This window comes from Lynx rufus, unplaced genomic scaffold (genome assembly GCF_022079265.1).
Source record: "Lynx rufus isolate CCGP_SWC_20201006 ecotype Redwood Valley unplaced genomic scaffold, mLynRuf1.p SCAF_7, whole genome shotgun sequence".
Lineage (NCBI taxonomy): Eukaryota > Metazoa > Chordata > Mammalia > Carnivora > Felidae > Lynx > Lynx rufus.
This window is the reverse complement of record NW_025814889.1, coordinates 76,371,294-76,391,302: the sequence shown is the minus strand read 5'-3', so window position 1 is coordinate 76,391,302 and position 20,009 is coordinate 76,371,294. Positions and strand designations below refer to the sequence as shown.

The following is a 20,009-nucleotide window of genomic DNA, read 5'->3' as shown; positions in this document are numbered from 1 at the left end:
AAACTTTAGTCTCGGATCAGGAGACGGAGTCCCCTCCTCACCATCTCCAGCGCCCAGAATCTCTCGCCATCCTACCTTGTCCAAATGACTCAATGTCCTTCTTCAGCGTCTCTACATCACAGGTGAACCGAGCTACTCGTCCCAGGTCCTCATCGTATTTACGCTCACTAACAAAGTGCTGGAGAAAGGACAAAGAAAAGCCTCCAGGTGAGACAGGTGGTATACATGGAATCCATGGCCTCTTATAAACAGATGAAAAAAACTATTTTCCATTGTCTTTTTGTTGCTTCAAATTTTACTAAATGGCCATCATATTGCCTATGCCAGGTGACTGATGGAATTCAGCCATTTTCCTAAGGTTCAAAGGTAAGTCTGTTGGGGAGCTTTATGAAATGCTACCTGATGGTCAAAGCCCATCAGAGATGATGAAGAGAAATTGTAAAGAAAGAAGAAAAAGTTTCCAGTAGAGGGCCATCTTTCCACTGTTGGCTACTCTCCACATTGTTCCATTTTATACAGAAGCAGAGGCAGCAAAAATGCTCGTACGTTACAACAATGATTCCATGTAAATAGAGGGCTTGGTGTTCTTTAATAGGAACCTCCTTAGGCAACCCACTTCATCCCTTTATAAAGTAGGATTTGTTAGTCCTTGAAGTGGGGACAACTTCTTGAGATGGAAAATCATTCATGTGAAAATCCAACCTTGCAAATGAGAAGGGTTTATGCTGCAAGTAATTTAATCCTTTTAAGCAGACTGAGCTGAGACATAACCAACCCCTTGGGTCAAAACTAACTATCATGTCAGGAATAAAGTGCTTCTGGGGGTGTCTTTCAATAAACAATTTCCAAAGTAGCCTGGAATCTTTTTTTTTTTTTTTTTTTTTACCCCCAGATGAAAAGGAGGCAAAAAGGAAAAGTTAAAAGCCTACATATCATTTACAAGAATCAAACTCCTCAGAACAGTCCTCTAGCAGGTGGTCTAATTCCACTTTGGATTTTCAAGGGGTATAATCAAAAACATCAGAATCCTTGGGATGGATCTAGAAGCAGTAGATGGTAAAGGAGAAATCAAAATTCCCTGTGAACCCTGAAGTCCTGAGAGTACACTGTGGTTCAGGAAAGCACATGAACCTCTGTAACATAGAGCCTTCAGACATGTAATATCAGTCTGAGAGTAATTCTGAAACAAATTCTAGGGTTTGTTAAGCCAGAGACATAACAAGAATGACGGAAATAACATGATCTGGAAATAAGACATTTAAATTGCACAGCACCCACTTCAGTACACTGAATATGTGGAGAGAAACAGATCCTTAGTCAGCCTGCAGAAATATTTCTAGCAGCTTTTCAACCACGTGGGAAGGAGAACAGATGAAGCCTGTGAGAGCCAGGATTCTCATCTAATTCCAAAGGGGTTTCCGGCTTCTCCCAGATAGTTGAACAAGACTGACTGGCATCTTCATGTCAGTGAAGAAGACTTTCTATAATTTTTAGTATTATAGTTCTAGTTAATCAGAAATGGTAATTTCCTACTGGCATCGTTTTGCTATTTCACCCCAATAGCGTCTAAGGGGAGAAGTGAAAGACTGAGTGTGAAAGACTGGGTCAGAACAATAAGGATACCTGGAAGGTCTTAGATGATTTCCCATCTAGGTTTTTATTTTACAAAGGCTGTTATATAGCCTGTGCAGCAAGTGTTCCTCTTAAGTATGGCAAGAAGTCTCATGTGTTCAGAAAGAGCAGAGGTTAGGGCTCAGGAGTAGGAACAGCCAACTCCTCTTCTTCACACAGCTAACGGTTTATAAACAATTATTTAGAATTCCAGTGTCCACAACTACCCACAAATATCCCAACGTCTCTCAGGTCTCCATGCTTAGTCTCAGAAACATTGTTCTTTATATAAGAATTTTAAATGTATGAGGGGCGCCTAGGTGATTCAGTTGGTTAAGCGGCTGACTTTGGCTCAGATCATGATCTCACGGTACGATTTTAGAGTTTGAGCTCTGCTGTTGGGCTCTGTGCTGGCAGCTCGGAGCCTGGAGACTGCTTCAGATTCTGTGTCTCCCTCTCTCTCTCTGCCCCTCCCCTGCTTATGCTCTGTCTCTCTCTCTCTCTCTCCCCCTCCCACTCAAAAAAGAAATAAACATTAAAAAAATTTTTTTTAAGAATTTAAAATACATGAGTGTCGAACCTAAGTAATCTTCACAAACAGATACAATACAATATCTCAAGTTGCTCATTTTTCTCTTCTAAAATCAGAATCAACCAACCAACCATTTCAATATTTACTGAATCCCTACTACATGCCAAGGCACTATGCTAGACACTGGAGGCACACTGGTTCCTGCCACTGTAAAGTTCACAATCTAGTTGGGAAGACAGATCAGTCAAATGCATATAAAATGATAACTATGCTATGAACATACAAGATAGGGGGCATGACATGAAAGTTAGGAAGGACGAGCAGGCCAGTTATCTGTGTGCTGGGAGTGGTTGGGTGGGGCGTTTTGTACAGATCGAAAAGCATACATATAGCCCTCCAGCAGGAGGGAAGAGACTATGTTTGTGGGAAGGAGAAGCAAAGATGGCCAGAGAACAAGGGGAGTATGGTGTGAAATAAGATGGTGGCAGAGCCGGACCCTGCAGAGCCCTTAGAGGCCGTGTTAAGGATTACAGTCTTTATCCTAAAAGCAGTGGGAGGTTTGAAGCAGTTTAATGTGGTGTGAGAACAGATATGGAGAGCTGGGAGGGCGGGGCAGTGGCAGAATAGACGGGTGAAATCAGTTAAGAGGCCATTACAGAAGTCCAAGCAAGAGACAACAGTAGCTGGATCACGGTGGTGGTGAAGATTGAAGAGAAAAGGTCAGATCTGAGATTTGGGAGGAGGTCAAACAGACAGGGTCTGCTGACAGATTTAATATGGGAAAGGAGAAATTCCTAAGGCTTCCAGGTTGGACACCTGGATAGATGACAGTACCATTTACAGAGAAAGGGAACATGGAAGACGGTTAGCTTTGAGAAGGGAAGATCATGAGTTCAATATATTAGATATGGCGATGAATTATGGAGATTTGCTGCTTCAGTCCCTGAGGGTAAGAAGAAAGGCAGAAAGGAGAAAGAAGTTTTACCTTGATATCAGCTCTGAGCTCAACCAATTGTTCCTCTGACATTCGAACAGCCACATCAGTCATCTTCTTTAGAAGTTCGGCTTTCTTTTGTCGGCTGAGCAAAATTTCCACTGTGGAGGAAAAGAGAGTAGGACTCTTATCTTCTGCTAAATAGGATAAAGGAGAATTGGAAATATGGGCCTTGCAGTACATATTTGAACAGCCAAAGGCTTAGCTGCCCACCCATCCAGAAAATGAAAATACCAAAGGTCCAGTTTCCAGCTTCTTGAGGGACTCTGAAGGCAGTTAAATGGTAAACACTTTTTATGAATCATAAAGACTCATAAATCATTTGTCATTTCTCTTTCTTCTCTTTCCAGTCAAAAAAAAATTTTTTTAATCAAGAAACATATAAATTAAAACAGAAATAGGTACCCAGGGTAAAAAAAATTCACCTAGAATAAATGGGTATAAAATGAAAAGTAAAAGCATCCCCCTACTTCTGACAGCAAATATCTCTCTCCCTTCTTTCCCCTCCTTACAGATAGGAGTATGTCATATATGTGGTCCTTTCCTTTACCTAAGCTATTTTTACTTGACATACCTTGAAGTTCATTGCCTATTAATACACTGGCTCTCCTTCACTGTTTAACAGCCACATGGTTTTCTACTACTTAGGTATACTACAATTATTTACTAAGTCCCCTAACGGTGGATACTTAGGTTGTTGACAGCCTTTTAAGAAGTATAATCTTTGGCATGCTCCCAGATGTACAACTCAGATATGGCCACAGAGGATAACAGACAATATGAAAAAAAAAAAATCTCTCAGAGCAGAGAACCAGGGGTTACAGAGGATGTGAGCCAAAGAAATCCTCCAAGGAAGCAGAACTAGGTGCTGCCATATGAACGAAGGCGTTTTCTCTGCCACAAGGCCAGGGATTCTGCTACTCCTGCCCAGTACAATTTGATCATTGCTTTTCCAGGTGGGAATTTTTTACTCTAATTATGCTCTTCTTTATATAATATTGGAGGTAGGGGCATTTAACTTTTCCTTTAGTTCATGGGGGTCTCACAACATGCCATATCCAGATCTGTTGAAAGATCTGAAATGACCCCGAAGCCCTGGACTTTCAGCTAAATATACTAACTAGATGAGACTTTGGAGGTATTGTCATTGAGGAGGAGGGGAGTGTGTTCTCATTTTTTAAAAAAGAGGATATCGGGTAGCTGAGGGGTGGACAGTAGCAAAAAGACTGTTAGCAACTGCATATCCATTCTCCTCTTTTTCCTATCGGAAGTCCAGTGTTTTGGGTACCAATCTGCTTAGGTAAAAATCTACATTTCCTGGCTTTGCTAGATAAGACAGTCGTGTGATATGGTTTAGTCACTGAGATCTAAGCAGAACTCACAGGGCGAGGTTTATAGGAGTCCTAGCCAGCATGTAACATATTGCCTCTCCTCAACTGGAGCCTTAGCAGGGATCTTTTGACCATAGGTACACTCTAAGGATGGCTGAGTACAACGACAGAGAAGCCCGGGTCCCTCATGTCATTTTGGAGACGCCCTGCCAGCCCTGATCACTTACCTCTGGATTTTTCATTTCATGAGAGAAAGAAATAAACTCACATTTATTTAGGCCACTCTGTTGCATGCAGTCAAACTCAATTCCTAACTGTTATACATAGAATCCTGTAACCCACTTAGAAATCAGCCAAATTTATGTTAGAAAATAACTAGAATTTTCCAAGAGCTACATCAGGTATACCAGAGAGTTGAATGCCTTTAGCAAGTTTACTTATTAGCCTGATTGTCACGGATATGCCACCCATGGGCTGCCCTCCCCACATGAGCTTAATTAATAAGAACACACTTTCCCAGTAAGTGAGGGATATGCCTACAAAAGTTTCTTGACACTAAGGCCCAATAGTTACAAATGATCTACTGGTCTGGCTCCCAAGATAAAACCTGTCTGCCATTTTGTGTCAAATCCATTTGCTCTCAGGAATCTGCATTCTAGGATTCTAAGACAAAACTACAGATCCCATCATGGAGGAAATGTGTCACGTCAAGAACTCCACACAAATCAGTGGACCCAATTACACAACTTTGGACAAGCCACATTTTCTCCAAAGGACTCATTTCTTCATTTATTAAAAAAAAAAAAAAAAAAAGAAGGAAAACCTAATTACCTCATAAGGGTAATATGAAGATCATAGAGAAATGAATGAAAAAACTCTGAACTGTGAAGTACTATGAACATACAAATTAATAAAACTATTAAACGTGTAAGAAAAAAAAGAAGCACCTTCTTGATAGTATTGGTAAATGAATAATTACATTTACTAACACTGAGATCCAGGATTTTAGCATGAGAGAAAGGAGATACAGATATACAACTGACAAAATTAAGTAAAACTGTAGCTCTTAATTTGATAAAATAAGATTTGCCATGAATTGATAATTGGTTGAAGCTGGACGGTAGCAGTTAATTATATCAGCCATTTTGAAATGTTTGGCATTTTCTATAAAAGATATATTTTTAAAAAGCACCTTCTTCTCAAAAGTAAGGACTATGTCTTCTTACTAGCTTTATTTGAAACTTTATGCTCAAAATAGAACACACAGTACACGAATAGACCGAAATGGTCACATTTAGAAATTTCAGGATATACCACTCAATTTAAATGAATCTCACCTCTGAAAAACAATGGACAGCACCTGTTCAACATTTCAGGTCAAAACAGATCAAAAGAGAACTCAGCTCAGTGCCTCCTCTGGCCCATGAGCATCAACACAAATGGTTTAATTGTGAGTCATCACCTCAACCTATTGCCATTCGTACCAGTCTGAGAGCAGGTTAAAAGAAACAACCCTCCAAATTACAAATCTAGCATTCAAAGCATGAAGGTCAAACCTGCTGCTGAAAAGCCCACATCAATGCCATTGTAGAAGCTGTAACAGATACTCCCTTCTTTCCATACAGCTGTGTATCTTGTATCTACCCTCAACAGGAATGACAAAAAACAGGTATCTGGTTCTTTGGTACAAAACCCCACAAATTACCCAAGTTAGACTCTATTCCTCCAGAATCTATTTTAGTAAGCTTTCAAGGAATCCTAGTCATGGTATCCTAAACCCTCATTTCATTGACTTCCTCTAACTAATGATAACAGACACTGAGTGGAGACTGTTCTACAAACTGAGAAAACCAAGAAAGTTCTCAGGTAATGACAGTGATGCATACACTAAATTGTGGGCAAGCTGGTGAAGTTAACTCTGATTATGCCAAACATTTTTTTTTCCAAGTAGAAAAAAAAAACCCAATGGAATTATTCAATCACTGGAAGTAAAACCCCAAATAAGACAAAACCCAGGCACCTGGCAAGGATACTTTATTTTCCTAAGATGATGTTGTGGTGGCAAATACCATGATGCAGTCCCTCAGACATTGAACATTCAAAATATTAACATTCAAAAATATTAAAAACCAGATTCTTGTAAAGTTGTTTCACCTGACAGGATTCATATGCCAGGGCAGTACAGCTTCTCAAGATTCTTCAAATAAATATATAAACTCCTACAGTGACATTTATATTGAGCTTTTGTTATGAGGGTTGAAAGGCAGATACCTACTAACTGGTAATAGCTTTAACTACAGATCAGTCTTACTTGCTTCAGCTTTCACTTTGTCCATTTCAGCAAGCAATGCCACTTCTCGATCCATTAAACTAGGAAAACATGACAAAGGGAAAAAAGGTTTGATCAGAAACTCAAACAGAAATAGCACATTGTTAACAGAGGAGACAGACTTATGAGTTGTTTCACTGAAAGTATACTACAAAGTAAACCCTGTGTGGACCACATAAAAATTGTCTTACCCTCAGCAAAGGATATTTTAAGGATTCCAATAAATAGACCTGATTCCCTTTTATTTCTTTTTTTTCTTTAATTCCCTTTTATTTCTGTGTATTACAGTAAACCAGTAGCTAGAAGTCCAAGAATTGAGAACCAGTAGGTGGCAGTAGCGAGCTACAGAACACTTCTAGCTAAACTGTGCTAAAGCAAAAGTTCTGGAAGTTACGTATTTCCACATACAAAGTCACATATTTTTTATTTTATATTTTGGTCTATAAAATCAGACAGCTTTGCTTCTAATACATTTTACCAGGCAATATCCGTACTAGGGCATGGTAAATTTATCCACAATTAGGATTTTGTATATTCTCAACACTTTACCACAGTTGCACCAAGTCCACTGGCACTTTAGTCTATTTTGTCAAAGTTTTTATTTAAACTCCAGTTAGTTAACATACAGCGTAACAGTAGTTTTGGGAGTACAATACAGTGATTCAACAATTCTTTTTTTTTCTTTTTTGATTCAATTCTTATTTTTTTAATGTTTGTTTATTTATTATTTGTTTATTTATTTATTTTTATTTTTCCGAGAGAGCACAAGCAGGGGAGGGGCAGAGAGAGAGAGGGAGACACAGACTGCAAAGCAGGCTCCAGGCTCTGAGCTGACAGCACAGAGCCCAACACAGGGCTCGAAGTACCCAACCTGGAGATCATCACCTGAGCCAAAGTTGGACACTTAACTGACTGAGCCACCCAGGTGCCCCTTGATTCAACAATTCTGTACATCACCCAGTACTCATCACAAGAGGTGTCCCCCTTAATCCCCATCACCTGGTCAGCCCATCCCTCCCCTCTGGTAACCATCAGTTTGTTCTCTGTAGTTGAGTCTGTTTCTTGGTTTGTCACTCTCTCTCTCTCTCTTTTTTCCCTTTGCTCATTTGTTTTTGTTTGTGGCACTTTAGTCTTAAAGAGGCAGAGTAGTTAAAAGACATATATACATTGTGCTGGTTTCAGGTAAACATTTAATAATCCAGAAAAAATGAAATCAAAGGTTTCTGATAGGCTTTCTACAGAAAATGAACATCAAATGGGTACTGAGAATTTTCTCCACTGCAAATGTAAATGGCACGTAAAGCTTTCTATGTTCTTGTAAAAGAGCCCACTACCTTCAACATATAGAAAGACAGTAGTTTGCCCTAGTCTGCAACCTCTGGATACAAGTAATTTTCCTTACCGTATCAGTTTTACTCAATGGTGAAATAAAAATCTAAAATTTTGATACTTGCCCAGACATGAAATGTTCCAACTCTCTTTGAATTTTCTATTCATTCTGATTTCCCCTTTTGCAAAGGAATAGATCTACAGGGTTAATAAAAGTTCTACTCTTGTTTCTGATTGTAAAACTAATCATATAGACACACATACATAAACATATACGTATACATATATATGAATGCTGATTCAATTTAGCTCAATATTTCGTGATGTTAGCAGAAAGTAGTTAATACAGGGACTATAGTGTGAGGTATACAAAAAAAGATAAGGCAGGGTCATTTTCTCAAGGAGCAAATTCCTTTATATGAAGTGCCAGAGAACACAGGTTTGATAAGAATTATGTATGATGTGGGGCACCTGGGTGGCTCAGTTGGTTAAGTATCTGACTCTTGGTTTCAGTTTAGGTCATGATTTCACAGTTCGCTGAGTTTGAGCCCCACCCTGGGCTCCATACTAACAGAGCAGAACCTGCTTGGTGTTTTCTCTCTCTCTCTCTCTCTCTCCACCCCCCTCTCTGCCCCTCCCCTGCGTGCACGTGCACACTCATGCTCTCTAAAAAAAAAAAAACAAAAAAACATCATTATGCATGATGTTAATAAACAGACTTGTAATGAAACAAATTTGGATGGCATATTAATCCAGAAGCACCAGACAAGAGAGAAGATCCAACTATTGTAGGGTAGCAATACTCTGCTAAGAAAGCATTCTCCAAACCTTGGCAATACTTTGCTCCGAGAACTCTAGCAGCATTTGGAATACCTAAAAGCAAAACAAAAGCACAACTGAGACAGGAGCTGCCAGGCCTCAATTTTGACCCTACCTCCTCTCTGTTGCTGAATCACCTTAAGATGCAGACGCTGTGTCCACCAGATGACAAATTTGTCTCTGGCAAAGCTTGTAAAATATTTATTAAGACTTCCGCAAACAAGTAAGCTTTTTGCAGCTTACGATCTTTATTATGAAAAAGTAGAATGTCACATGACATGTTTAGCAAGAAAAAAAATTCTGCGTCATCACAATCAGACTTTTCTGTGGCAGTAGGAGCTACGAAGTACACTGTGTTGGATTTTTTTCCCCCTGTAGGGATGACTGGAATCCATTTAAATAAAGTTTGTTTTTTGATTGACTCACTGGTGATCGTAAGAAATTCAGAGGCAGTGTATGGACAACTATCTGCCCATGCCATTAAAAAAAGTGCATATTTTCGTGCCCAAAAACCCCACTATAAAAAGCAGTAAGTGCTTCTATTTCTTGTTTGTTGTCTTGCCATCTATTGATAACATCTACAAAAGGTCTTATGTCGTCGGCCAAGTATTAAATAGAGCAATCTACTGGTTAACCGAGACTGTTGGGATATTTTCTCAGAGAAAAGCCTGATGAACATTTGCAATTTTCCTGAAGATTTTCACAAGTCTTTAAAACACAAAAATGAATATGGGGCGCCTGGGTGGCTCAGTCGGTTAAGTGTCCGACTTCAGCTCTGGTCTTGATCTCACAGCTAGTGAGTTCGAGCCCGCTTCAGGCTCTGTGCTGACAGCTCAGAGCCTGGAGCCTGCTTCCAGTTCTGGGTCTCCCTGTCTCTCTGCACCTCTCTTTCAAAAATGAATAAACGTTAAAAAAGAAAAAAGTAAAAAGTTTAAAGAAAAGCACAAAAACAAATAAATGCTAAAATATAAATGCCTGATAGTTAGCTTTTGTCATTGTAATGTTCAGTGCCTGACACTAAGCTTTGATTGTCCAGACCTCCATTTCAAAGACATCTCAGATAAACAGACTGCCAGCTGCACAATAAAAAGTCAGGCTACCCCACACAGGAAGTTCCTCTTTTAGAAAGCCCTGAGTGACCCATATAACTTGAGTAACCCTACTTTCCCTTCCCACGCTTTAATTCCTGCTCTTATGTTTTAAATTCACCAATAAAGAATGAACCCACAAAACCTTAGGTAACCCACCATCACCTGCAATAAAGGCATAACCCCGGTCTGGGCTCTATTTAAGCACCCTGTGCTGTATGGCACTGGACGTGCCATGTCCCCTCTAGGACATGTAATGTAAGTAATAAAAGCTTGTTTTTTTTCCAAGATCCCTGATGGCGGTTGTTGAGGTGTCTTACAATCCTAAGAACCGCCAGGGCTGATCCAGCCACAACGCTAGCTCAAATATGGCCTCATTACAAGTAATATGCGGCCCAGGTGAATGCCCCCCGGGCGTTTGTAGCTGAGAGCATTGCCATAGATAGGCCGAGACTGACCAAAGCAATATAATAATAACTTGCCTCCTAAAAGTACATCACATAATGTACTGCAACTGTGTAGAATGACCATATCTTTAGGTCATCAATGCTAAAGCATTTTAGAGGTGGCATGTCATAATGCCTGCAGCTTTCAAATGGTTCCACCAAAACACATCATACACACACACTCTGTACCATCCTTCCATGTCTTTTGTCTCTTTGAAAGTTTTCATAATAAAAAGTTGAAATAAGTGCATCACAAATAGAAAAGGTGGGAAGAGTTCAAAAGTGGACAGTAGGGTAAGCATAAAGATAAATAGCAGAGGCTTTTTTTTTTTTTACGATTAAAAACAAGAGTTTATCGTAATATTGCTTTCTAACAATGCGGAAACTTAAGCTCAAGTTTTTCATCTGTTCCTCAGCTAAACGATGGTCTTCATATAGATCTGTGGCCAAGAGATTCAAAAGTACCTGTGGTTTGAGGTAACAGTTTTTAGAGGCCATAACTGCAAGCAATGAGTCCTCTCAGAGAGTGATGAAAAGCTCATTCAGACAGTCAGACTTTGTTACCTTGCTCGTGCCAATACACAAGGACACTGAGCTTGCAGTTGTTGTCTCAAGGTTTTCCTGAATGGAAATACACCATAATCAGCATCTGATACACTGGATTCTGAAACTGCTAATGAAATTTGGCTAAATATTGCGGGGACTTAGACACTAGGTCTTATTAAGCCTATGCCTTATAACAGTGTAGAGAATTTCCACATCATTTCTTCAGTCATGAAAGATGGTTTTAGATGACTTGTCACTGCCACTAAGGGAAAAGACTGGTAAATGTCTGAACGTTCTGTATTGCCTTCCTTCCTTACTAGGACTTTTTACTATCTTCACATTTGTTTAATTTATTCTAAAGCTTCTATGTAATTTATTTAGTTGCTCAGAATAGTTTTGCCTGTAGTACTATTCATATCTCTAAGATATCTTACATGTCCATCATTTGAAGCAAGCCCTTTAATTAATGCATTTAACATGTAGATTATTGATTCTAGCTATTGCCTTCAGTATTCCTTGGTACCAAAAAAATGTTAACTATCATTTGTTTATGGTTGCTGCATTAGAAGACAATGTTATGGGGTGCGTAGGTGGCTCAAGTCGGTTAAGCATCCGATTCTTGATTTCATCAGCTCTGGTCATGGTCTCACGGTTTTTGAGTTCAAGCCCCACATCGGGCTCTGCGCTGGGAGCCTGCTTGGAATTCTCTCTCTCCCTTTCTCTCTGCCCCTTCCCTGCTCGTGAGCTCTCTCTCTCAAAATAAACAAATAAACATTAAAAAAAATTTTTTTTTTTAAAGAAAATAATGTTATAATGGAAACACATCTCTGGCAATTCCACAGCCAACTATTTCAAGGGATGATACTCTAAACCACTCACTAATGTTAGAAAATATTTGTACCTGATTATATTTGCTGAAAACCTAAAACTTATTCATTCTAACACCTCTGGCCAATCAAAGGAGAAATCCAAGCAAAGCCAAAGCAAACACCTTTACTTCTCTGAAGACATTTCCCTCTTCTCATAAAAACAATCAAAAGAGGGGCACCTGGGTGGCTCAGTTGGTTGGGCGGCCGACTTCGGCTCAGGTCATGATTTCGCGGTCCGTGAGTTCAAGCCCCACAACGGGCTCTGTGCTGACAGCTCAGAGCCTGGAGCCTGCTTCAGATTCTGTGTCTCCCTCTCTCTCTGCCCCTCCCCTGCTCATATTCTCTCTCTCTCTCAAAAATAAATAAGCGTTAAAAAAAAAATTAAAAAAGAAAACAATCAAAAGAGGGAACAGTCAGTAGTTTTTATTAGCAGAAAATTAATGATGCTTCATATGTTTTGTAGAACTCCATACTCCCGGCACTTGGCCTTAATGGAGTATGGTACACGTGCATAGGCTCAAAACAAAAACAAAAAACACCAGTAAGTCAGGTCATCACACAGAGTTGAACAACAGTGGTAAAATTAACTGAAAGAACTAGCTTATTAAATCATATTTGGATCTTATCAAATCAGGAGTCCTCACAAAGCATGTAGACATGCGATTTCATATTTTAAGAGTCTGAAGTAGCTTTTAAGAAATTAGGATGTGAATATAAGCTGTTCCTTTGGGACTGTTCTTTTCCAGTGGTCAAAAGCATCTCAGTTCTGAAGTAATATTACAGACCATATGACTCGATGATATTTTATAATATGTTTAGGAAAAAAAGAACCAGTAGCAATCTAGATTACCAAGGAGTTTATTGTTCAAGTTTCCAGTTGGTAAGGAAAAATTGTTAGTGTTAAGCCATCTAGAGAGCAGCTGGCTACATCCCCACTTAAAACTGTGGGTTTTTTTTTATCCTCTCTCTCAAATTATGACAGTAATGTCTAAAGGACGACATATATAGACTAGAAAGGCAAAGACTAAAAAATAAAGGCAAACAGAGATACCTGATAAGACAATGAAAAAGAAAGCAGAAAGTAGAAAAGTGTCACTTAATACCAAGTATGTTTGGGCAAATTAGTTTTTACTGTGCCCATCTTTTCTTATCTATAAATTGGGTATAATAGTTATACAGATTAGAAACATGTGCATAAAAGCTTCTGACATGCAATAATGGCTCAATAAATAGCAGCAGAAATTACTATTCAAATATCTGTGTTCATCTTGACTTCTCAGTTCCAGCAGAATATCCATTTAGTAAAATATGTTCATATTAACTTTGGTAAATCATTATATATACCAGATCCATCGTCTAGAAATTCTTAAATGAACACATACACATATTAGGACAGTGTAAGCAGTTACAGAGAGGTGAATCAAAGAAAACTTTAAACGAAAAGAATATACCACAAAAGTACACTCACTATGATTACAACTATTAAGATTATATGTGCATACAGATGGGGGACACAAGAGGACACAGAAAGTTAAGTTGGTAGAGTTACATGACTTTTACTTCTACTTTAAAGAACTGCTGTTATGCTCTCATTTTACCTTGGTCTCTGACTTCCTCCCATATTACTTTCAACTACTGCCCCCTTAGCTATAGCTATACCAGGTGGAGCCCCTACATGTCCCTTCTATGCCTTTGCTTAGATCAGATCTCCTAATGGCAGTATTCTAGCCCCATCCTTTCTGCCAGTGTAAATTCCTGTCCTTCAAACCTTAATAATGATTCATTTATTTTAAGAAATCTTTTCTAATTGACCCTACTCCCTAGTTACCTTTCTCTTAATCTTTATACTTTCTCCACAACTAGGATCTGACTTGAAGGATAGGTGAATCACAAATCATTCTAAGGTGTGATTTAAGGCTTCTGAATTACAAAGCAATATTTGGATGGAATATTCCTTCTTAAAGTTTTATTTTAAAAGAATCCTTATAAAGGCTTTCATAGGCTCACTCAAAATTTTGGTCCTGCTCAATCTAACTCTGTTCCATAATGACAAAATTTCTTAGTCCCTAAATTTCCTCTGTTATATAGCCTTTAAGCTGAGAAGGAAATAATATATGTGACAAGTACCAAGTCTCTAGCATTCTTCCTAAGCTTTAGTGAGAAGTGAGCCATCAGTGAGAGATGGGATGAAAATCATAGGTTACAGGGAGTCAGAATACAGAGATTCAAATATTGAGTCTGCAATTTATGATGTTATGTTAGGCAAATCGCTTAAGACTCAAATCCCTTTTAAACGGTAAAGTTGAATTTAAAATTCCTACTTAGCAGGATAGAAATCCAGATAAATAAGTCAGATAATATGACTGAATGTTTGGTACACTGTTTGATAATTATCATGTTACTAGATATTTTCACAGATGGTTAAAGAGTTAAAATTTTAGGAGCGCCTGGTTGGCTCAGTCAGTCAAGTGTCTGATTCTTGGTTTTGGCTCAAGTCATGATCTCAGTCCTGAGGTCAAGCCCTGTATCAGGCTCCTTGTTGGGCATGGAGCCTGCTAAAGATTCTCTCTCTCCCTCTCCCCCGCTTGTATGCATACACACTCTCTCTCTCTCTCTCTCAAAAAAAAAAAAAAAAAGAGTGAAAAATTTAAATTAAAGGATATCAAAAACCAAGAAGGCCAACTACTAGTAGAAATAAGGTATCAATGTACTAAATATGCAACAACTGAAGAATAATTTAAAGGTATAGAGTGCTATGGAGATTTTTGATAACACATTATTACATTAGCCCATTCCTTTATTTCTAAAATAGACATTTTTGAAAGTGCTTTGGTTCTTAAAATGATATGTAAGTTTTCACCATATAAATTTAAAGTTTATATGGACTTTAAGGATCTAAAAGCCTTAGGTTAGACTACCTGTAGCTTAACATCTTCTCTAAAAGAGAAGCTCAACTAAAAGGAAGTAACTTTTTTTGCTGTTTAATTTATTTTTTTAATTTATCCAAGTTAGTTGGTATATAATGCAACAATGATTTCAGGAGCAGATTCCTTAATGCCCCTTACCCATCTAGCCCATCCCCTCCTCCCACAACCCCTCCAGCAACCCTCTGTTCTCCATATTTAAGAGTCTCTTATGTTTTGTCCCCCTTCCTGTTTTTATATTATTTTTGCTTCCCTTCCCTTATGTTCATCTGTTTCCTATCTTAAACTCCTCATATGAGTGAAGTCATATGACATTTGTCTTTCTCTGACCAATTTCACTTAGCATAATACCCTCCAGTTCCATTCATGTAGTTGCAAACGGCAAGATTTCATTCTTTTTGATTGCTGAGTAATCAAAAAGAAGGTATATATGTATATACTACATCTTCTTTATCCATTCATCCATCAACGGACATTTGGGCTCTTTTAATACTTTGGCTAATGTTGATAGTGCTGCTATAAACACTGGGGTGCATGTGTCCTCTGAAATAGTATACCTGTATCCTTTGGATAAATACCTAGTAGTGCAATTGCTGAGTCATAGGGTAGTTCTATTTTTAATTTTTCGAGGAACCTCCATACTGTTTTCCAGAGTGGCTGCACCAGTTTGCATTCCCACCGGCTGTGCAAAAGAGATCCTCTTTCTCTGCATCCTCACCAATATCTGTTGTTGCCTGAGTTGTTAATGTTAGCCATTCTGACAGGTGTGAGGTGGTATCTCATTGTGGTTTTGATTTGTATTTCCCTGATGATGAGTAATGTTGAGCATTTGTTAGTGTGTTGGTTGGCCATCTGGATGTCTTCTTTGGAGAAGTGTCTATTCATGTCTTTTGCCCATTTCTTCACTGGATTGTTTTTTGGGTGTTGAGTTTGATAAGTACTTTATAGATCTTGGATACTAACCCTTTATCTGTTATATCGTTTGCAAATATCTACTCCCATTCCATCGGTTGCCTTTTTAATTTTGTTGATTGTTTCCTTCACTGTGCAGAAGCTTTTTATTTTGAAGAGGTCCCAATAGTTCATTTTTGCTTTTGTTTCCCTTGCCTCCAGAGACGTATTGAGTAAAAAGTTGCCTGCGCCAAGTTCAAAGAGGTTTTTGCCCGCTTTCTCCTTGAGGATTTTGATGGCTTCCTGTCTTACATTTAGGTCTTTCATCCATTTTGAGTTTATTTTTGTGTACGTGTAAGAAAGTGGTCCAGGTTCATTCTTCTGTATGTCGCTATCCAGTCTTCTCAGCACCACTTGAAGAGACTGTCTTCCATGGATATTCTTTCCTGCTTTGTCAAAGATAAAGTTGGCCATACGTTTGTGGGTCCATTTCTGGGTTCTCTATTCTGTTCCATTGATCTCAGTGTCTGCTTTTGTGCCAAGAAGTAACTTTTCTAAGGTGAATGAGGAATCAGCTATGAAAAATTTCAGTCATAAGCAAAGACTTACATTAACTTTATATGTTTAGAATTTCAAATTTCTTATCCATTTTATCCTTAAAAAATTATTTTAAAACGTTTATTTTTGAGAGAGAGAGAGAGAGAGAGAGAGAGACAGCGTGAGCAGGGGAGGAGGAGAGAGAGAGAGAGAGAGAGAGGGAGACAGAATCCGAAGCAGGTTCCAGGCTCTGAGCTGTCAGTACAGAACCTGAGGCGGGGCTCAAACCCACAAGCCATGAGATCATGACCTGAGCCAAAGTCAAATGCTTAACCAACTGAGCCACCCAGACACCCCTCCATTTTCTCCTTTAACAAAGAGTTGGGTGTGTTTAAGAGATGCCTCTCCATTTTCTCCTTTAACAAGGAGTTGAGTTGCTTTACAAAGGCAAGTTGAGTGTATTTCCTATTGGCATTTTCACCAACATATTATATGATAACTGTCCAAAATGATTTATCTACTTTAGCTTCATGTTCCATTCCATATCCTGCTCCTTAACAACTTTAAACTTAAGTCAACTAATAGCTCCAACAATGTAAGTCAGACAAATTTAATGAATGGACAAGAAAAGTAAACTTGGGTCTAGAGATGATTATTACTGGATCACCAACAAACGGATTTTGAGTTTTACATACTGGAAAAGCCTCTGATTTTACCTTCCCACAGGTATGTGTCTGCTTTCATTTGGCCCCAAAATGAAAGCAGTTATCTGTATAATTCCCCTAGTGCCCCATCAATGTAATCTTACTGTTGCAAATTTGTTAAACCCTTTTCTTTTCTTTTATACTATAACCAACACAAAAAATGGCTTCCTGAGTGACATTAACTCTAAGCTCTGGTTCAGTGCCAAATGGAGTTAGCTTACCTGCCAATTATGTCTTGAAGTAGCAACTACAAGGGGCATTGAAATAAGGTAGTATAAAAACCCAATCAGCCAGAGAGAAGGGCACCAGCAGGAAAGGGCAGGTAAATCTCTTTCCTCAAGTTAAATTGACCCAGTTGTCACATCTGCTGATCAATCCTAAATACACAGTTCCCAGGCAGGAAACCATTTCATTTGTCATTTATCGAAGGAGGCTCTCCTTGGCTGGGTTCCAAGTCAACAGGAACTCACAAATCTCTCTCCCGGAACTGCATTTCCTGGTTTAGGCTGGTTCTGAATACAATCAGATCCTGTGGCTAAGTAATCAGTAAGCTAAACAGTCATGGAAACCAGAGGCTTATCAGAGCAAAGTTGGGATGATCTACTCTTAGCTCTTTATTCTTTTCCAAATGAGTCAATAATATCTGATATGATAGTAATCCAGGGCGAAGGGCATGGTACTTTCTCCCAAAAGGTTCATAAAGAGTAGAAACCAGTTACTTAGAAATATTCGTAGAAGTTAGAGCTTAATTTAAGGTGAGTTTGGGAAGACTGCTTGGAGTTAGAGAAGTATAAAGATATAGAAGAACATATTAGGATAGAAAAGTGGCATCAACAAGTATATAGAAGAGGAAATGTGGATGTTAAGTCTTCTGGCTGAAGCAAACATGTATGTAAGAAAGACAGAAGATATGACATTAAATTTCTAGCTATAAAACCTGAAAGGGAAAACTCAGGATTCAGGACAAAGAGCCTGCTTAGGATTCTCTCTTCCTCACTCTCTCTGTCTCTCTCTTTCTGTCTGCCCCCAACCCCATGCATGTGCCTGCCTTCTCTTTCTCAAAGTAAATAAATAAACTTAAAACTATATACACAAACATATATGTACTTTTGGTTATGATGATTTAATGGACCATTCTACACTTTGCAAATGATAAAAGTATGTGTCAGCAACTTTTTGGAGGCTTTATTCTACATCTTCATTAATTCACGCCCTCTTCAATTCCACAGGACGGAGGCTGCCTACACTCCCTTGTCTCTTGTTTCTTGTGGCATGAAGTAACCATACTAAGCTGATGAACAGAGACGTGGTTGAATACAACCACAAACAGGCAAGAAAATGGATGGTTGGGAGGAAGAGTGGGGTAGGTTTCCTCTATTCATGAATGCTTCCTCTCATATTTCAGATCTAGGCAAGTCTTATAGAGAAGGAAAGTAAACAGTCTTACACCTCCAAACATCAACCTAGCTGCTGGTCTTTCCATCACTTTACTGAATTTGGTCCTCAGGGCTTTTCCATTGCAAACAAGTCCCTTATAAAATGCAAATACCTCCCCAGAAAGGAGTTATGGCTTCAGTATTAGTTACCACCTCAATATATAATGATTAAAACTATCTTCAGTAATTTTAAAAAACATTAGAATATATTTCTCCCCGCAAAAGATTCTATAGTCAAATACGCTTGAGAAACAGCATAGTATAGCTCCCTCTTGTAGATTCACAGTGCACATTAGCATTGAAAAAGTACTTAAGTCCAGTGGTAAAATTTTTAAAAAAGTATTTTCAAACCTCTTTAACTACCAAACCCTATTTCCCCTACAGAACACATATTAATATATTTTAAGATATGAGTATTTTTATTGTTTTATTTTTATTTTTAAAGTTTATTTTGAGAGAGAGAGAGAGAGAGAGAGAGAGAGAGACAGTGAGCATGCAAGTGGGGAAGGGACACAGAGAGAGAGAGAGAGAGAGAGAGAGAGAGAGAGAATCCCAAGCAGACTGTGCACTGTCACTCCAGAGCCTGATGCAGGGCTCAATCCCACAAAACTGTGAGATCATAACCTGAGCTGAAATCAAGATTTGGACACTTAACAGACTGAGCCATCCAGGTGCCCCTAGTTAAGAGTATTTTTTTTTTAGAACACAGTTTGAAAAACACAAAAGTAAAACAAATCGATTAATAATAAGGCACCAAAGATACGTTTAGGGCAGAGTGCATTAGGAAGGATGACAGGAGGTGGGAAAGCAAAGACAGGTCTTTTCTACTTCATAATTTTGTTCAAAAACATCATGCCATTTGTTGCAGGTTCCTGGTTTAAAGGACAGACCCTAAAGTAAGGATGTGTGGTCCATTCTATAATTATTTGTCCTTTTCTGAACAATATCAACCTCAAGCCCATTCCTAGAACACAAAGAGTTCTCTGTACCACCCATTTGCAAAATGGCCATGTGACCAAAAGGAGTTGAACGAAGCAGAAAGCTAAATATACCTCAGGATTTTTAAGTTTCTTCCCACTACATAGAGCAGTTAAGAGTCAGAAATTAAAGGACCTGGTGAATGGCAGACCATGTTTATAAATGATCATCTTTGTGCCATGTGATCAAATGCAACTTAACTTACCAGCTCTGCAATTCAGCAAAAGCTTGTTTCATTTTCTTAATGGAAGCATCCATCTCTTCTTTAACTACAACTCGATACCGTGCGAGAGACACTGTACAGCGCTGGAGGTCTTTCACAGATTTTTCAATATTGGAACCTTGGGAAGAAAACCCAAGGATTAATATAAAAAAAGGAGCACAAGTAACCTGAAAGTTAGAAATGAACACCTAAGCATGTAAAGTAACAAATGTCATGTGGACTAAAAATGTTTCCTTAACGGCCACCCTCCTCACCAAAAAATTGATGTTTTCATAGATTTTTGTTTTTAACTAAGTATCCTGGCTAAGATGGAGTACTAGGAGTTGGATTTACCCTCCTGTCTTACACAACTAAACACACACAGACAAAACATATGAAACCTGGTTTTCAGACAATAGACGATAGACAGTACTTTTTCCCTG

At 38.6% G+C, this 20,009-nt stretch overlaps 1 protein-coding gene across 1 annotated transcript in view; it reads right to left on the bottom strand.

Moving 5' to 3' along the window:
- The window catches only part of SPATS2 (spermatogenesis associated serine rich 2), a 78,000-nt gene that overhangs the window by 3,740 nt on the left and 54,251 nt on the right, over window positions 1-20,009 (bottom strand). Inside the window, exons 7-10 of the mRNA XM_047066352.1 lie at window positions 19,570-19,705; window positions 6,780-6,838; window positions 3,129-3,238; window positions 76-178 (exon numbers count right to left, since the gene is read on the bottom strand). Coding sequence (XP_046922308.1) covers window positions 76-178; window positions 3,129-3,238; window positions 6,780-6,838; window positions 19,570-19,705 — 408 coding nt within the window. The remainder of the gene's footprint in view (window positions 1-75; window positions 179-3,128; window positions 3,239-6,779; window positions 6,839-19,569; window positions 19,706-20,009) is intronic.